Consider the following 16790-nt stretch of genomic DNA (forward strand, 5'->3'; position numbering starts at 1 on the left):
ACATTTGTGCGTCTGTTCTGTCTCTGCACTGAGGCTATTACATTCATCTCCACTCAGAAGCCTGATGTGTTAGTATAGAAGTCTAGTATACTACCTCTAGTGTAAGTATACAGCAGAGCATTATGTCTAACCACACCTTTTAATCTGAATTTAGGGACCGTCTCTAAACACAACCTCAACAGCATTTCAACAGAATGACTTACAGTCACAAAACCACCTGTGTAGATGTCAGCCATGATGCACAGCTCTTCATTTTTTGATATTTATGGAAATAAACTATCAAATCATCATAACTGACACCTAGATGAACACTTCACTGTTGGTTTTGTGACTGTAAATCATTCTGTTCAGATTCTGTTGAAGTTAGAAACGTGTTTCTTTACAGACGGTCCCTAAATTCGCGAATAGGGCGTTTCCGATTTAATGCTTGAAAACTTTTTCCCTCTCTCTTCACACACACACACACACACACACACACACACGCATTAAATACGAGCCGACATAACGGGTATCACAGTCTAATATTCACACGAAAGTAACCCAAATGATCAACATACACCATAAACAAACTCATACACCCATAAAAAAACGTATTTTGCTCTTTCTTCCTCTTTTCCCCTCCCTACTTTAGCCTTTCAGGCACTTTTTGCGTCTCTCGCTTCCTGTTCTCCTCAGATGTAAGTCGCTTTGGATAAAAGTGTCTGCTAAATGAATAAATGTATGGTTCAGGCCTCGTCGCCATTTTGACTAGAAAACATTTCACATCATGAAAACCATCATCTCGATATAGCCTATGTTTGCAATGGTTTATAAAGTTCAGTAAATTAATATATCTGAATAAAACCCGTAGAAGCAGGAAAATAATCTCACCAGATGTACTTTAGATCTGCTGCTGTTCAGAGTTTGTTCAGTTTTACTTTCACTTCTGTTCTGTCAGATCGGAGGTGTGGCCCCGCCCCATGTCTTCTCTGATTGGTTCTGTCGCCTGTCAGTCATCCGTCATAGGAAATGTGTTCGGAGTGTCATTTAAACACTGGACAAAGCCTTCATTAGAGGCTGTTTCATAAATTAATCTGGTCTTTAGACACAACATTTCAAAAAGTGAAGTGCTTTATTATCCACAGCAGGAGGGTCAGGTCTTCAGGTACAGGGATGAATTATGAATTAAATGATTTATGGATATGTCCAGAGTAAGACATGAAATGAAAAGGATGTATAAATATCAGTAACACGACAAGACACACATCGTATAAATCCCACAGAATGATGTTTCCTGAACAGTTTTCTGTGATGGGGTTTGTATTGTATTGTATAGTTAAGGTGTTGTCACTGTTTGTGTGAAGTGTTTCGTGAAGTTTTTTATGTGTTTGTTTTACAGTTTTATCAATAAATGCAGAGGGTTTCTATTCGCAGTTGTGTTGATTGTAAGGCAATCAAGAGATTTTTAAAGTAAAATTTGAAATATACTAAACTACTTCATTATTATTAGAAAAATGTAATTACAAATATATTCAATTATATAATAGTGCATGTAAAGTGTATTTTAGTTGACATGAATTGTTCATCTCATCATGACTGTTGGAAATACTGTGGATGTTGTTGAGGAGAGACCCCTGACATGATTATAAATTGCATACAGTAATAAAGCACTATATATAAATGCCTCATTCATTCATAAAATCAGAGGATGTCCTATTAATTCAATAGAATGTGGGAGAATACAAGGGCGTCCCATTATGTGCCTTCACTTTTACAGACGTCATGAGCAATCCAGTCATTTATATGGAACTGCGCAAGCCATTTAGTCTATTCTTGATATCAACACATTACTCTTCTTCAGATTATTGATATTTAAAATCGATCTCTAGTTATCACTAAAACAGACAGACAGGAAGAACTCATGTTTCATGCAGTGTTTACTTCTATAACACAAGATTATTAATATTTCCTCTGGCGACAGTGAGCATTTATGAGCACATGTATCCTAAAGAACAAGAGAAATAAGAGATTTGCCTTCATTTGAGTTTTTAAAAAAAGGACAAAATTCACAAAGTTGGTCACATAAAATCACAATCAATTAACATATTACACAATATCACTGGACTTTCAATTTAACAATATTTGTAATATTAAAATGTTATGTTTATATTATTAGTTTTCAGGAATTATTTATTTGTTTAATTATTAAAATGAATTGATATATTGTCCCAGCCAACCCAGAACAGATCCAGTGGAAACCCTCTTGATATTTAACCTAATCTGTTTCAGTATATGAGGCCTTATACTGTGGTTTTAAAGAAAGGCCTTATTTTACAGATATTTTCTGTGTATGTACGGGATTTCCTTTTCATAATCCACAGCTCGCCTTGCCGCTTCTTGTCTGATGTCCGACTTAAAATGCAGTGAATGGTCAAACTGTTTAAACGCTTTAAACGAGTGCCCTTCTCACATTTCCAGGTTTCTCAGAAGCAAAAGTCGTCATAGTCGGGTAAACTTCTCTAGTGGTGAATAGGAGACAACAGCAAATATAATTTTTGTATTTGCACTTGCTCTAATAACAGAAGAGAAAAATCTGTGAAAGCGTTTCCACAACTTTCCAAAAGAAGGAAACAAATATAAAGAGAGATAGATTCTGTTGGTCAGAAGAAAGAAACGTCACAGTGCTAATTCAGTTTTTTGTAATTTTCTGTCAATGTTAATTAGAAATGTGAATTAAATATTTCAACATATTAAAGACTTTACTAGATCTGCGAGGTTGATCATTTCTGTCCCGTCCAGCCTTTATCTGTAGACGTCACTACTGAAACTTCATGCAATTTTTGTTAATGGATTTTATAGACTGTATATTTTCGAAAGAGAGCCAACACGCTACAATCACTCAAACGCTGTCGCATTGTCAGTTCATTGCGAAAGTTCTGTTTTAATAAACGGAGCTGTCAACAATGCACAATAAATCTCTTACTTATATGGCGTTTGTTAGTGAGAGGTTTCGTGATACTGCATAATTCAACACTGAATAAAATCTCTGGTGTTTTGAGCGCGAGTGGATTCTAACTAACTTAAACACCTCTGATTGGCCATCGCGTTCAAGAGATCAACAACTGTGTCTGTGATTGGCTACATTGCTCACCGCTGCAAAAACACATTGTAAATAGATGCATTTGACGTTCTCCAGAGCGTTATGTTGAGCATTTGCCCAATCTGTTTCGCTAATATATTATTACAGAATCAACTGAGGGTGCTCTTGCTTGAGTTTGAGAGAGCTTAGCACCGTAGAACCAGGCCTGAGGATATGAAAGTTGAACTCTTTAGTGGTGAGATTGTAATAAAAACCAAACCCACTTGTCTTTGAAGCACTTTATTCTTTCACGAAGGCCATTCACATACAGACACAGTTTCTGCAGAGAAGGACAGCCTCATCCATACATCTCACCCCTCACCCTGCTGTCTTCCTGTTATGATGAATAAACTGAAGATATATTATTCCAAAAGGAGACAAGCAAACACAAGCATATTATAAAGTAAATACATTCTGCATAAAGCTAAATTAATTTCCACTACACTCCTCCCTTTTGATTATTATTAATCAACTTAAAAGGTAGCCTATTTTACATTCTTTTACACATATTCATCAGAAATATATTCTTTTAGACAGAAGAAATACAATTTGCTGTTTTGGTCAGACATGGACATCCCTGACCCCAACAAAATCAACCTTTTCTATTTAATCGTTAGCTTTTAATGCAAGCAGGCAATAGTTTTAGTCAAGTCAAGTCAACTTTATTTATATAGCGCTTTTAACAATGTAGATTGTTTGAAAGCAGCTGTACAGTGTCAAACAGGAAAATAATGCAGCATCATTTTATTCAGCTGTATAGCCATTCTGGAGAAAACGCTGATGTCATCAGTTCATTTCAATTATCATACAGTGACAGTGTGGGCTTTAGATCAATAATTAGATCAGTAATTTAGTTTAAATGGTTAATTTAGTTTATTAATTAGATTTATTTCGATGTTTAGTTGAAAAATTTTGTGTCCCCAACTGAGCACGCCAAGCCAGAGGCAACAGTGGCAAGAAAACCAAAACCCCATTAGGTGACCTAATGGAGAAAAATAAACCTTGGGAGAAACCAGGCTCAGTCGGGGTGCCAGTTCTCCTCTGGCCAATTAACAAACAGCGTATTATTATTATTATTATTATTATTATTATTATTATTATTATTATTATTCTGGCAGCTTTACAGCTCAGAGGTCATAATAGATCGGAATATTCGAGGGACCGGGTTTTACTTAGTAAGCTCTATTAGTAAGATCTAACCAGAATATATTGTTTTAAAAGATGTAGTTATTTAAAATGATCTTCTGTATGACCCAGCTCTTGCCATGAGAATCATGTTTCCGGTTCAACACTTTGGCCACATCTTTCTTGGTCGAAGGTTTAGCTTTGTTCTCCCTACATAACTTGTTTTAATTCATGCTCTGAGCTTGATTAAAACATTCAATTCTTTAGCAATATGTTGTACATTTGGTTATGCTAAATGTCACAAGAGTTCCTACAAACACGAGTGGTCTTTTCTGCAACCAATAGCACACTTCACAGATTTTCAGAGTTTACCAGATTTTATTTTTGCCCTGTATTGTGAGCTTTAATCGGATTGCAATTACAAATTACAAATAAAGTTTATTCAATAATGTGCCTAGTAGAGTCCCTATAGTTCATAGCATTAATTAAGAGATTGTCCTATTTTTTCCCTCTTTTTGTTCCATATACCTGCTATATTTTCTAACAAATCAGTAACCAATTAAATAATGATGTCTATATAAATACTCCACCCTATGATTCAATCAATTAAATCACCACACAAACAGATTCTCCTGTCACACGCCCCAAACATTTCACAGATGATTGTGAGACTTTTCCGAGCTCCCAACCAGACCCCCACTGGTCCTTATTGGTTGACTTAACCCTTTCCTGCCTGCTGTCACATGTGAATGAAGACCTTAGGAATTTCTGTTGGTGATAACATGTATTAACTCATCTTCTTATCTGGCCGGTCGTCCTTATTAGTGTGACCTGTGGAAATTTAATGTGGGCTGAGGGCTGTCCTGGCTCTTTTGGGATCTTATACTTTCATTGCCATCAATGCAGTGAGCAGGACTTGAGCCAAAGTCATTTTCTGTCATGCACAATATTGGGTTTTTGCATCTAATTTGCATTCTCACTATTTATCCATCTTGTGGATGATGAATTTCAAGTTTAAGCTTTAACATTCATTGTTGTAAGAGTCAATTTCATAGTCAGTTTCTACATACTGATGATGACAAGAGGAGCAACACTTTGAGTTTGTGTTTAATGATTAATGATTCTGTCACTGAATTCCACACATCATCTGTTTTACTAGTTTCCGTGTGGCTCTGATTGCCAGTCGAACAGCCTCTCCACGACTGATTCCCAAGCTCTCAGCCTCCTTTATGGTACTCTGTTGCTCTTCAGGGGTCACCACCACCTTCCCCATGAGTTCAGCTACAGCCATGTGCAAATCACTTATCATAACCCGTTCAGCTTCCTGTCGTGACTCTTTTGCTAAACTCCAGTATATTTTCTGCCATTCTATTAAAATGCCCCCTTTTTTCTTCTGTTTGAGCTGCTCCACTTTCTCACGCAATTTCTGCTTCTGGATCTCCCAAATGCATCTCTCTGTTCCCTCAAACATCTCATTGGTGAAGTGCGTTCCTCCATTCTCTTCCATCATCTTCTCTATTTTACTGATCAGATCTCGGAACTGAGGGAAACTGGCAGACTCATTATCTAAACAGAAGAATCTGTTTCCACAACTGTCAACAAGTTTTCTAAGATCTGGATCACAATCCTGTAGAAACTCTTCAATGGTTTTCTTTTTCTTCTCCAGCTGATCTTTATGGGTGAAGATGATCATGCTGTATTTTTCTATCTGTTCTCCAAACACTTCTTTGAGCTCCTTTATTGTGTTTTTCTCCTCCTCTGTGAATCGACCCACTTTAATCACGATAATAAAAGCGTGTGGTCCAGGAGAGGCGTATGTTATGCATTTCGCTATTTCAGTGATAACCTCCTCTTTATTGACTTGAGTATCATAAAGTCCAGGTGTGTCGATCACTGAGATCTCTTTACCCATCCTCTCTGTAGTTTCTGACTGACACTGTTTCGTCTGAGAGATTGAGCTGATGGAGGATTCAAACACATTTCTGCCGATGATGGTGTTTCCAGTGGCACTTTTCCCAGCTCCAGTTTTTCCCAGCAGAACCAGCCTGAGATCTTTCTTCTCGGGAATCTGAATCTCATCTGGATCTTCAGCTGTTGAACTTTCTCCTGAAACTAAAACACAACGGAAAACACAAATCAGTCGCTGTATCAGTGATCTTTGAATTCCACAACACATTTAAGGCATTTGCAGAAGCTCTTAACAAATTACAGCACAACAGATATCACTGCTTTACAGCTAATGAACAGGTGAGCATAATGTTATTGAAATTATTACACCAACAGAACAACTTACAATTGATGTCAGTCTCCTTGCTGTCACACCTCTTCATCTGTTCCATGATGTATTTTCCACCGTTCTCCGTCATCATTCCTTCAATCTTCAGCAGTAGTTCTTGTTTCTGACTCTCTTTGATCTTTGGTTTACTCCTGTTATTGAAACAGTGAAACTTTCCTCCACATTCTGTCACCAGTCTCTGGAGATCCTCATGGTGTTGTAGATATTCATCAATGGTCTGATCCAGCTCATCCAGAATATCTTCATGTGTGAACAGAATCATGATGTACTTCTGAACTTCAGGACCAAATAAACGCTTGATATAATCCAGGATCTCTTCCTCATTTCCCACAGGATCCTCTAGAGGAACGGTGAGCAGAACCGCACTGAGACCTGCTGAACATCGAGAGACCAGCTGATCTTTCAGTTCCTCCACCTTCTCTTTATTCAGATCTGGATCCAGTAGATCTGGAGGATCAATCACACACACCTGCTTCTCTCCTATCTGGGTTACTTCCTCACACACTTCAGCTTCATCCTTCTTTTCAAACCTTCTTCCTCCCAGTATAGTGTTTCCAGATGAGCTTTTCCCAGAACCGGTTCTGCCCATCAGAAGAATCCGGATCACTAGATCATCTGGACCGAAGCAGCTCGCTGACATCTCTGAAAGAGACGGAAACATTCATATTATATATCATTACCCACATTTTTATCTGCTACAAACACACAAGAGGAAAACAACTGCAACAAATTATTCTCAGGGCGTTTCACACTGGCAGTTTAGTTCTGAACGGGTCACGGTTAGCTAGCCTGGTCTTACCAGACTCTCGTATATTGTCATATGCTTGGTATGATAAGAATAAATGCTGCCGTAAGAATTAATGCTGCTGTAAATAACGGCCCAATTCAAATGTTTACGTGCTTTTCTTCTTTTTATTTTTTGAGCGGTGCTGAAATATATTGCTCTTGTAAATACTTGCCAGCATTTAAAGAAATACAAGTCTAGAAATGCGTCCAAATTACAGAGAAGCGCAACCGTACGGTGCTCTGCAGGGGTCAAAAAGGATATAAACAGTGAATTTTGAAGTGATATATTCTTGAAAACTCAGAGATGTGGATTTGGACAGCAGTTAAATGACCACACGACCTGGTGTTTGTCTAAAGCAGTCGGTAATTCGGCTGGGGATTTTTACACGAGTGGTGGGAGACAGACGGCAAAAAAATCACTGACTAGCCGCTGTAAATGATGACAATACCTTCTGACCACACGCGAAACAATTACTGTCCGAATAGGGCTTCAGCAACTCCTTCAGCACTAATGGAGCGAGCTGGAAAATCTAACTTTTCCCGGGACACAACATCATGGCCTCCAAAAAAACTCAGCACAGATTGTTCTTGCTCCGGCTTCTGGATATTCAGCAGCTGTGCCACAACGGAATGAATGGCTTCGCTCGCATCTTTTCTCCGTCGCCATTACTGAACTAAAACTCAAACTAGCGCATGACATCAACGTCATCATTCTCAAACACGCCCTCTGTTCGCTGATTTACCGGCTGGAAAAATTTGTTGGGAGAAAATCTAAGGCTATACAGCAGTCCCAGACGGAGTATTGAAGGAAAAGGAAAATTGAGCGGAAGTACGTAGGAGGGCGGAGCCAGGCTAACAGTTAGCCTGGCTCCTGGTTCTGAAAAACTGCTAATGTGAAAGCTAATGATCATGCGGACCCGGGGGACCGAACCCGAGAGTAGGAGGTCTGAGTTCGGTGGCTCTCGAACTGTGCCATGATTCACGTGAATGAGAAAGCAACACGGACTCTAGTGCACACTTGTTCAGGAAGTAAAGTAGCCTGCGCATGAAGCTTTAGCCGACGCCGATGTATTTAGGGATGATTGTGTTGATGATTTACTTTGAACAAAACCATAAATCATTAACAAGACTTTTGTCTCAAAATATATTCAATAATTTTAGCGATTCTCATTTGCTACATAAATATACATCATTTAAAAAAAAAACATTGAATATGAGATCAAATTAGTGCAGAATCAACTTTTTTGGAAGCATACAACCACAACTGTTTTTACAATATGATTGTAAAAGGTTTGTTACTCATTCTCTATATTAAGATCAACCCCCTTATAGTGCCCCCTTTTTTTGGTTTGGGCCACTGACCCTCAGAATTGCTTACAAGTACAATTTTGGCTGTATTATTTGTGTCCCCTTCAAAAATGTATACATTTTATGGCCAGAGGTGTAAAGTACTTCAGTAATTTTACTTGATTACTGTACTTAAATATTATTTTTTGGAGATTTTTACTTTACTTGAGTACAGTTAAAAATCAATACTTTTACTTTTACTTAGTTACATATTTTAAGAAAAAAAGTACTTTTTACTCCTTACAATTTTATTTACAGTCAAAAAGTACTTATTTTTTGGAGATCATTCTATTTTCCCTTGCTATTATCAAACCAATTGAATTGCGCTGATGCCCAGTATAGGGATGCACCGATACCGATACCAGTACTCGGGTGTCGGTCCGATACTGTTGTCAAGTACTCGTACTCGTAAAACTACCCCAATACAACTGCACCCCATACCATTTTATGGCAACGCATCTTCGGATGCGGAGCCGCAAGGAAAGTTACATAATTTGCCGTGCACACCCGCACACCACGCCGCCAAGTGCAAAGGGGTCTCGCTCTCAAAGCGCACGACGGCCATAGTATGGCTTCATTTTTGCCGTGCGCACCCGAGCGCTAGTGCGGACGCGGCGATTATAAACCAAGCTTAACCGCTCGTGAGGCAGATCCTCTCAGTAGTGAGTGCTGAAAGTGAAAGGCTGTTTAGTAGGGATGTGCGCAGTGACTAGCCTAACCCCGGTAGTAGAACAAGCCTGACGTTACAGACCCACTTTTGCGGCACGACTGAAGCGTGGTGTTGTGACGCTTCCCCTCATGTGTGTGTTGATGGTTTACCGCTATGGGTGTGCGTTTGAGCCAGCGGGGAATGAAAAACAAAGGACCGGCGAGAGACTTCCCTCCGTCTCCATGTGCTCTACTTCTATTGGATAGTCGCGTCGCGTTCAACGGATTAATTTGCATAAAGTTGAGCTTCGGCCAGCTTTTTTGACACGCGACATTTGTTCAAATGCAGCGCCGCCTTCCCGGAATGCTTTGCGGCCACGTTAAAGTCGCTTGACGTCACCCATAGGAATAAAGTGGAGTGCGGCGCGACAGAAGTGTTGCACGGACAAGTGGACAAGAGCACCTTGAAGCCCCGTTCACACCGCCAGCGACACACAGCGACAAAACGACACGATCCCATTCATTTCAATGGAGCGCTGGCGACTTCCGGCGACATGAGCGACAGTGACCGTTGGCGACAGAATGTGGGCGTGTCAAGCGACGCGACAAAAGTTCAGAAATTGCAACTTTATGCAAATGAGAAGCGATTTTCGCAAGCGACAACCTATAGGAGTGAAGTCAGTGGAGTGCACGTGATCCGTCTGCTGTTTTTTTACTTTTTTTTACATTTACATTTTTTTTTTGCTGTTCTGCTACTGCGGTGTCGTGTCAAGATAGAGGAGAAGTTGATTTTAGCTGTTAGAAATGTCCCTGTTCTTTACGATATGTCTCTGTGTACATACAGAGACACATTTAAAAAAAATGATGCATGGAAGGACGCAGGTGATCTGCTAATGACGTTTATAGGCAACCCGTAGTGGGAACGCCCACTAGCGGCATGAATCTCTGGTGCTGGCGACATGCAGCGACATCATCGCTGGCGGTGTGAACGGGGCTTAAGCAAGCAATTGTTATACTAGTTTGACATGACATGGAAGCTTTCAAAATCCTCCTTCACCCCAGTGGAGATTAATCTGAAGCCTCCGCGAGCTCCAGAGAAAACCAATGCATGCAAAACCTGAGGTAAAATTACATGATTTTGTTTTGCTGCAGATATACACTTTTCAAAATAATTTCAAGATATAACATTAACACGACAGTAATTTAAACATAGCCTTTGTAAAAAAAGATACACTTAAAGCAAAACCTTAAATGTGCCAAAAAAATGTAAACGACTAGTATTTTCCAAGTCATCTTGCAGCAGCGCTAACGTTTAATCGACTAGTCTCGCACATCCTTAGCTCAGTGTCACATATTGTAGATGAAAACAGAAACAGGCTCATAGCTGATAATGCAGAGAAGCTTCTTTCCATCAAAAAAACCTGCCTCTCACTTTTCCAAAAAGGGCTGTATGGCTGTGATAACTTATAATAATTTAATTCAGTTGTTCTGCTACTATGTTGTGTGGTACTGGAATCCACAAAAATGTCACAGGCTACATTTATGTGAATGTTTGTTTAGGAAAACACCAAGTTGAATGTTAAAATGTCAGCAACAGCATCAATTTGTGTATTTACTTTGTTACAGTCAGAAAGTGAAAAACATCTGATGAAAATAAAACATTGTTTTAATAAAACAAAGTAAAGTTCCAGCCGACCGACTTCCGTAGAAAAGTGTTGAAAGCAACTCAAGATGCGTACGTGACGTCTGACAAGCGTAACTGGTAACGGAAGCCTTATGATCGGCAGAGGCACTTTCAACACAATATAACTCAGATTTTATTCGTCTGTAAGAAGAATGTCATTTAGACCTCGGATGACTTGAGGGTGTTTACAGGCCCTGTACGAATGTAATGTGCGAGGCCCAGGGGTATAGCCTATTAACGGGGGTCTATTGTTGCTATAGTGACGAACAATGTGTAAATTGAAAAAACAGAAATTATGTTGTAAATTATGAATGGGTCAAATGCGTTTGCAAACGTAAAATAAACAGACAGTATTGAGAGGACCAGCACTGTTTTTCAGTACTTCCTCTGTGAACATGCACTAAATGGATGTATGACAATTTTGTTGCTTTTTGCAGTTTTCAGATTTAAAAATGTTTAAAACGTCTAGAGATGGAGCACTGATGTATTTTTTACAAGCAGAATAATACAACATCACAATACACATATTTAGCTATGTCCTTTAACTATCATAGTATTTTGAAAGACAAAAACATGAACTTTAACTATTGGCTTTTACATTAAGTCAGCTGTCACTTTACTTTGCGAGGTCCTGGTGAGGGTCGAGGCCTTGTGCGGTCGCACACTTGGCACAGGCCTTGAGACGGCACTTGGGTGATTAAATCATGGGCTAATTTTAATTTTTGGGTGAACTATACCTTTAAAGGCTTGTTGGATGTCCCATATTCGTGAATCTAGGGACCGTCTCTAAAGTTACACATTTCTAACTTCAACAGCATTGAACTGTCTAATTGACCTATCGGTAAGCCCCGCCCCCCTTAGTTACTGTTGCTAACTCGGACAAACAAGCGGAGTTGCTATATCTTACAATGACAGCTGTCAGTGTGAAAACCTTATCCCAAGATGTTTTTGGACACAGATTGTAGCGTATATCCCGTCTAAATGATGGCCAAACTTTACTGATGGTTTATCAAGTTTATTATGTCCTTTTTCACTCCAAAAAATCATCGTAAGAGCTGAACAAACAAAGCATAAGAAGTGCGCATTAACGTCTCATTCACAAACTCTCTCTCTCTGTTGCATTAGCATTAACATACACAGCAAATTACACAAAAACACTCAAACAACTAACAGTAAACAAACATACACACAGACCTTATGCTTTTCGGGGGTGCAGTTAATAACTGGTAAACTTTGTATCTGCTGAACAACTCCGATAAACTGTGTGCAAGCTCTTCCTTTCACTACCCGTAGACTATAATACCCATCAAAATAGAGTCCTCCTTAGTAGGACAGATATGAATGTAGACCTTAAACTGAAAGGCACTGAAATGTGTTTTTGACCTACAGTGTTACATGACGTGAGAACAGTTAGTTATTACGGTTTGTATGTTAGCAGGGACTTTAATCGTAACTTAACGAGAGTATGACAAACAGAAAATCCTCTCAGGATCCCTGGAGTCAGTGTTACAGTTCCTCAGGCACAACATTTGAGGATTTTTGTAGCATAAACACCATCACACCGATGAGCCAACTTTCTGCTTGAAAACTGCAGCTCGCTTTCCCTCTCCACATACAGACACAACAACACGTTGTTATTAAAGCTACAGCTCATGTTTCAGTTGTAATTTAAGGTTTTAAGACGAATTTGAGCCGCACTGACAAATCTAGCACATGACAAAAATACCACAAAACAACAGCATTAACCACGAGCCAAAATAACTGCAGTCTAATATTCACACACAACTAACCAAAATGATCAATGTACACCATAAACGTCGTAAACAAACTCTCTTACCAGTTCCTGGATCGGGCCTCGACGCCATTTTGATCTCACTTGATCTGACGATCACACGTTCATGAAAATGCTTCTAGAAAACAATTCACATCATAAAAACAATCCTCTCGTTATAGCCTATATTTACAAGGGTTTATAAAGTCAATAAATGAATATACCTGAATAAAACACGCAGAAGCAGGAAGATAATCCCACCAGGTGTATGTTAGATCTGCTGCGGTTCAGAGTTTGTTCTTGTCTGGCTATCCCCAGATCGAGCTGAATCTGTTCAGATTGAACTTTGGTCTGCTCTGTATTTTCTATTGCACAAGAGGCGTGATCAAAGGACAACGACCCATCCCTTCTCTATCCGTCATCTATAAACCCGCAAATACACCTTACCATATTTCAAAATAAATATAAACATGTACTAAAGTCCCACTTAAGTGGTTCAAAAAATCACTCCAAAGATCAACTGATTGCATCTAGTATGAAGTTAATCTGTGATGCATTCAAAATTAATCACAAATAAAAATGCACTTAAGCTGCGAAAACTTTTCATTTAATTCACACTTAAGTGTGCTCTTTTAAAGTTTATTATTTACGCAATAAGTACACTTTATAAAAGTATAGTATAATAAGTGCACTTCTTTTTCACAAGGGTTATTGAAATCATGATGTCTAAATGCACTGTTCTGTTGAATTAAATAAAAATTTAACTTTATCTTAGTTAAAAATTAATTTCAATATTTACTAATGCATTATTAAAATCAAAACTTGTATATGTTAATTAGTTAATGCATTGTGAACTAACACGAACGAGGACTATACATTTCATTAACTAACAAACTATTTATTTTATTATAACTATATTGACGCCAAGCTCAGCTTAGATGAGGCAACAAAAAAGTAAAATAGCACAATACTTAAGGGGTTAGTTCACCCAAAAGTGTAAATCCTGTCATTAATTCCTCATGTCAAACCCGTCAGCCCTTCGTTCATCTTCAGACACAGATGGAGATATTTCTGATGACCCCAGAGCTCACTGACCCCTCATAGACAGCAATGTGATGAACACTTTCAAGGGCCAGAAAGGAAGTAAAGACATGGTTAAAACAGTCCATGTGACTCCAGTGGCTCAGCCTTAATGTGATGAAGAGATGAGAACACTTTAGTGCGCAGAAACAAACACAAATAACCACTTTATTCACCTATTTTCACCACAACACATGTGCGGGAGCTGCACTGTATTCACAATGGAAACTGCAGGAGACTGACAGAGCAGAACTAAATTGTTAAATAAAGTAATTTTTGTTTGTTTTTGCGCACAGAAAGTTTTCTCGTGGCTTCATAACATTAAAGAGGTCATATGATGGTTCTAAAACGAACGTTATTTTGTGTATTTGGTTTAAAGCAATGTGTTTACGCAGTTTTAGGTTTAAAAAAAGTCATTATTTTACACACACAGTACATTAGTGTTGCTCCTCTATGCCCCGGTGTAGATTTTTATAAAGCTCGTCGTTGTGAAAAGCGCGGTGTGCTCTGATTGGCCAGCGGTCCAGGGTATTGTGATTGGCCCGAATATCTTAAGCGTGTGATGGAAATGCCACGCCCCTTACCATATTTGGAACATCAGCGTGACTTAGAGAGAAAAACACTGTGGCGGAGGGGGCGTGGTTCTGCGAGGTCTGTAGCGGGAGCGAGCAAAGACGGAGACGAGCGGTGAGTAAGTAGGTCAAGTGCAGATCACTAACACCTGTGTCTGATTCCAGTGATTGGCGTGGAGAGACCGTAAAAGCCGCTCAGTAGAGAGAGAGAGGAGAGAGAGATTGAGACTGGGACTGCGAGCAGACACCTCACTGCCAGAGATACGAAAAGAGAGACTGAGTTTGAGAGAGACTGAGTTTGAGACTGACGTGGATTGTCAGTGTGACTGTTTTGAGTTAAAACGCCATCGTGCGTGTGAATTTGAGAAAAGGTGAAACAAATAAAGAGAGAGCAGTCCCAGTAAGCCGACCCCGTCTTCTTCCTTCCTACACCCACACGAACCAACAACATTACAAACACAATATAACCTATTATAAACAAAGCATTTGTTGCATCCATTGGGGACATAATTCCTGATTATAATGACTTATACCGTCTTTTTATGCATCACACCGCGCGACAGGGGGAAAACACTATGTAAACATAAAACACGTCTGCATTTGTGATCGTAGAAATGACAAACAAGCGCTCTTCTATACTGCACAAAATTCGCATTTGAATACAAGTAGCAAACTCTTGTTTACACTCTTGACTTGATATTTGAAGCAAAAGTACAATTGCGGAGATTTTGAATATGCTGATTTGTCTGAGGTGAAGTTTTTCACGGTTATATCCACCGATCGGGCAGCCAAGTAATAATAAATGACATCCCAATCAATTGCGGGTGGATGAGAGATAAATCATTGTGTTTGTTTGATAAAGACATTTTGCGAGCCCTGTGGGCGAATCATTCCGGTTGCCGTTTTCAAAACAATTCTCCTCATGTACTCACGGGGGAGCTGAAGCTCATTATAATATGCAAAACTGTTATCCAATCATAGCCATGGGCGTTTACTTCCAAGTCTTCAGTGCGGCACACCCATAAAAACAGAGCGTTCCAGGAGAGAGCCTCAAAACCAGGGTAGAAAATAGCCTATTACTGATTCATTATGATGTTTCTGAATGTAAAAACCACACAAACGTCATAAGTTGACCTCAGACAATTACAAAAAGTCAGTTTACCAGCAGGAAATACAAAAGATAGAGATATATTTAAATAAAAGAAAACAGTTCTGTAATAAAGAAAAAACTAATTAAAGACTAATATCTGTCAGATTTTCAGCAGTGGTGGTTTGTATAGGGAGTTACTCAAGACAGCAGGTGATGATCAGGCTTTTTATTTAAAGAAAACAAAAACTGGTTAAATATACAGTTGAACCAAATGAAACCCAACTCTCCTGAGATAGATTAAAATAAAATCCATAAAAAAATTTTTTTTTTTTTGGACCTGTATTTTGAATTTTGTGAACTTCACTGTTGCGTTTTAGAGATGTCTGTAAAATGAATAATATCCTGGCAGAAGATTACCAGTGCTTTTTGATTTTAACAGTGTTAAAAACCTCAACCATAGTAATGCAGATGAAGTCACCAGGTAAATATTACATCACACTCAGTGTTCTTTTGTCTTATTACAAAACAACAGTTCATATTTACAACAATTACATCATTTCAACAAAAAAATGACACTGAATGTCCGTATTCAGAAACAGAATTAGTCAGCTTGTGACGTGCAAGCAAACATTAATCAGAACATGATCAAACGCATAGCTGAACACATTTAACACACCTGACACAACAGACATGACATGGAAACAAACAAATTTAGAGGTCTTTAGAATCACGTGAAAAGATAGTATGTCACGTTATAAAAAGGCCCTAAAAGCAGCCAGGGCTGAGCATCTCCGCAAAATAATAGAAAATAATCAAAATAACCCAAGGTTTTTATTTAACACTGTGGCTAGCCTAACAAATAAACAAACATCGCCTGAGCAAAATATTCCGTTACAGTTTAGTAGTAATGATTTTATGAATTTCTTCACTGAGAAAATAGAAAGCATCAGAAACAAAATTGTAAATGTACAATCTTTAATGATGTCTTATGATTCAACCGCAACTATCGCCCGTCAAGAACTACTACACCGCTTTACAACTATAGGACAGGAAGAGCTAAATAAACTTATCATTGCATCTAAACCAACAACATGTTTATTAGATCCAATACCCACTAAACTACTGAAAGAGTTGTTACCTGTAGTGGAAGAGCCTCTTCTCAATATTATTAACTCGTCTTTATCTTTAGGTCATGTTCCAAGAATATTCAAGTTGGCAGTCATTAAACCTCTCATTAAGAAGCCACAATTAGATCATAATAACCTGGCAAATT

At 38.7% G+C, this 16790-nt stretch overlaps 1 protein-coding gene across 3 annotated transcripts; it reads right to left on the reverse strand.

The window, feature by feature from the left end:
- Nucleotides 1-4607: 4607 nt before the first annotated feature.
- Nucleotides 4608-14563, reverse strand: LOC307127246 (GTPase IMAP family member 8). 3 transcript variants are annotated; one of them, XM_079818367.1, is made up of 4 exons: nt 13000-14563; nt 12842-12914; nt 6537-7181; nt 4608-6355 (listed from the first exon to the last, which is right to left on the reverse strand). In XM_079818367.1, the coding sequence occupies exons 2-4, from the start codon at nt 12867-12869 to the stop codon at nt 5370-5372; spliced, it is 1659 nt and encodes a 552-aa protein (XP_079674493.1). In that variant the 5' UTR covers nt 12870-12914; nt 13000-14563; the 3' UTR covers nt 4608-5369. The 3 variants fall into 3 exon arrangements, with proteins under 3 accessions (XP_079674493.1, XP_079674494.1, XP_079674495.1); XM_079818368.1 differs by having other exon boundaries at nt 4764-6355; nt 12842-12911; nt 13000-13128; XM_079818369.1 differs by having other exon boundaries at nt 4764-6355; nt 13037-13105.
- Nucleotides 14564-16790: the final 2227 nt, after the last annotated feature.

Source organism: Gobio gobio (genome assembly GCF_949357685.1).
Source record: "Gobio gobio genome assembly, chromosome: 1".
NCBI lineage: Eukaryota > Metazoa > Chordata > Actinopteri > Cypriniformes > Gobionidae > Gobio > Gobio gobio.